This window comes from Mandrillus leucophaeus, unplaced genomic scaffold (genome assembly GCF_000951045.1).
Source record: "Mandrillus leucophaeus isolate KB7577 unplaced genomic scaffold, Mleu.le_1.0 Scaffold214, whole genome shotgun sequence".
Classification (NCBI taxonomy): Eukaryota; Metazoa; Chordata; class Mammalia; order Primates; family Cercopithecidae; genus Mandrillus; species Mandrillus leucophaeus.
This window is the reverse complement of record NW_012102188.1, coordinates 3,893,951-3,896,844: the sequence shown is the minus strand read 5'-3', so window position 1 is coordinate 3,896,844 and position 2,894 is coordinate 3,893,951. Positions and strand designations below refer to the sequence as shown.

Here is a 2,894-nt window from a genome sequence, read left to right as displayed (position 1 = left end):
GGCTGGATGGTAGGGACTGCCATTCCTGGAGCTGTCGGTGTCCTTGGAGTAGCATCATGCCCTGTACTGTTCCATGGGTGAAGGCTCTAATACCATCTCGTAAAACCTGGGTAAGGAGACGTAAGAGGCAGGGGCCAAATGCTAAAAGGAGATAAACGGTTATGGCAGGGCCTAGGAGGGGCAGTAGCCAGGGTGCCTAGGAATTACAAAACTACTGGGACCAGGACTCTGAAAGGCATTGACTGATTTTAGAAGCTTTTTTTTATTATTATTATTATACTTTAAGTTCTAGGATACATGTGCATAACGTGCAGGTTTGTTACATATGTATACTTGTGCCATGTTGCTGTGCTGCACCCATCAACTCGTCAGCACCCATCAACTCGTCATTTACATCAGGTATAACTCCCAATGCAATCCCTCCCCCCTCCCCCCTCCCCATGATAGGCCCCGGTGTGTGATGTTCCCCTTCCGGAGTCCAAGTGATCTCATTGTTCAGTTCCCACCTATGAGTGAGAACATGCGGTGTTTGGTTTTCTGTTCTTGTCAGGAAACAACAGGTGCTGGAGAGGATGTGGAGAAATAGGAACACTTTTACATTGTTGGTGGGACTGTAAACTAGTTCAACCATTGTGGAAAACAGTATGGCGATTCCTCAAGGATCTAGAACTAGATGTACCATATGACCCAGCCATCCCATTACTGGGTATATACCCAAAGAAGCTTTTTTATTTAACTGTCAGGCAGCATCTCCTACAATTCCTGACTGGTTAGTATAGAAACAGCATTCTTAAAGAGATGCACAGTCCACCTTTTTCGGCAGCGAGGAGATCTAAACTTTGACGGTTTTGAAGAGTTACTGCTGCTAAAGAGTCTATTTGGACCCCCACTGGCTGCTCTGAAAAGCCATCTTTGCATTGTTCCTCGTCCGCCTCGGCCGCGGGCCTCCTCCGCCGCCGCGGACTCCGGCAGCTTTATGGCCAGAGTCCCTGAACTCTGGCTTTCTTTTAAAATCCCCTGCATCGCATCACCGGCGTGCCCCACCATGTCAGACGCAGCCGTAGACACCAGCTCCGAAATCATCACCAAGGACTTAAAGGAGAAGAAGGAAGTTGTGGAAGAGGCAGAAAATGGAAGAGACGCCCCTGCTAACGGGAATGCTGAGAATGAGGAAAATGGGGAGCGAGAGGCTGACAATGAGGTAGACGAAGAAGAGGAAGAAGGTGGGGAGGAAGAGGAGGAGGAAGAAGAAGGTGATGGTGAGGAAGAGGATGGAGATGAAGATGAGGAAGCTGAGTCAGCTACGGGCAAGCGGGCAGCTGAAGATGATGAGGATGATGATGTTGATACCAAGAAGCAGAAGACCGACGAGGATGACTAGACAGCAAAAAAGGAAAAGTTAAACTAAAAAAAAAAGGCCGCCGTGACCTATTCACCCTCCACTTCCCGTCTCAGAATCTAAACGTGGTCACCTTCGAGAGGCCCGCCCGCCCGCGCACCGTGGGCAGTGCCACCCGCAGATGACACGCGCTCTCCACCACCCAACCCAAACCATGAGAATTTGCAACAGGGGAGGAAAAAAGAACCAAAACTTTCAAGGCCCTGCTTTTTTTCTTAAAAGTACTTTAAAAAGGAAATTTGTTTGTATTTTTTATTTACATTTTATATTTTTGTACATATTGTTAGGGTCAGCCATTTTTAATGATCTCGGATGACCAAACCAGCCTTCGGAGCGTTCTCTGTCCTACTTCTGACTTTACTTGTGGTGTGACCGTGTTCATTATAATCTCAAAGGAGAAAAAAAACCTTGTAAAAAAAGCAAAAACGACAAGAGAAAAACAATCTCATTCCGAGCATTCCAGTAACTTTTTTGTGTATGTACTTAGCTGTACTATAAGTAGTTGGTTTGTATGAGATGGTTAAAAAGGCCAAAGATAAAAGGTTTCTTTTTTTTCCTTTTTTGTCTATGAAGTTGCTGTTTATTTTTTTTGGCCTGTTTGATGTATGTGTGAAACAATGTTGTCCAACAATAAACAGGAATTTTATTTTGCTGAGTTGTTCTAACAAAAAAAAAAAAAGAGTCTATTTGGGATTGGAGAGTAAGGATGGATTTGGCTACGTCTTGTAGGCTGTCTGAGAGATCTTTTGAAAGACAGTGATATAGGACAGGAAGGTGGACAAGCCTGCTAGCTTTGTTCCTATTGCAGTGGCAATTCTTAGTCCTATAAGCAGGGGTATGTACGGCTCTGTGTTGATGGACTTGAGCTTTAATAAGGACTGGTAAACTCTGATTTCCAGGGGCAATGTCAGTTTTGAGGCTTAAGAAGACTAGGGTGCAAGTACCAGTCTAATTCATAGGGAGGCACACATAGATTGAAGTTCCGCACGAGAAAAATATACTTTGGCTGGGCAGACAGAACTGGCTATGTCTTTTAGTAAGGCAAATAGGTGCAGGGAAGAGAAATATGGGCAAAGGAGAAGATACAGGGGGTAGGCACTAATACGGAAAGATTAGTGAAGGGATGTTAGAATTTCTTTGGTTTGTTCTTGGGGGAGGATGAGTTTTTGATTTTTCACTAGCCAGTTTCCTTGGAAGGAAGCTCCTTGTTGTAGTAGCGAAGCTTTTTTGGTGGGAGAATATTGGGGTTGGATTGTGGGAGTAATGAGGAGGGAGGCAGGTGCAGAAGAAAGGGAGAGTTCCTTTGCTACCTTATTGGCCTTTCTGTTCCCTCTTAAGATCTCATCTGATCCTATTTGATGTCCCTGACAGTGTGTAACTCCCACTTTAGTGGGGAGGTTCACAGCCTGAAGGAGTTGGTAAATGAGGGGTCTGTTAGTGATGGGGGTGCCTTTGGCAGTAAGGAATCCTCTCTCCTGCCAGATGGTGGCATGGG

At 45.3% G+C, this 2,894-nt stretch overlaps 1 protein-coding gene across 1 annotated transcript; it reads left to right on the top strand.

The window, feature by feature from the left end:
- The first annotated feature begins 886 nt into the window (after positions 1-886).
- On the top strand, positions 887-2,080 carry LOC105540053 (prothymosin alpha-like). Its single transcript, XM_011980547.1, has 2 exons — positions 887-1,417; positions 1,480-2,080. Exon 1 carries the CDS (start codon positions 977-979, stop codon positions 1,379-1,381), a length of 405 nt encoding a protein of 134 aa, XP_011835937.1. The 5' UTR covers positions 887-976; the 3' UTR covers positions 1,382-1,417; positions 1,480-2,080.
- Positions 2,081-2,894: the final 814 nt, after the last annotated feature.

Coding starts and splice junctions, on each gene's coding strand:
- LOC105540053 (XM_011980547.1), top strand. CDS start 977: ATGGCCAGAGTCCCTGAACTCTGGCTTTCTTTTAAAATCCCCTGCATC.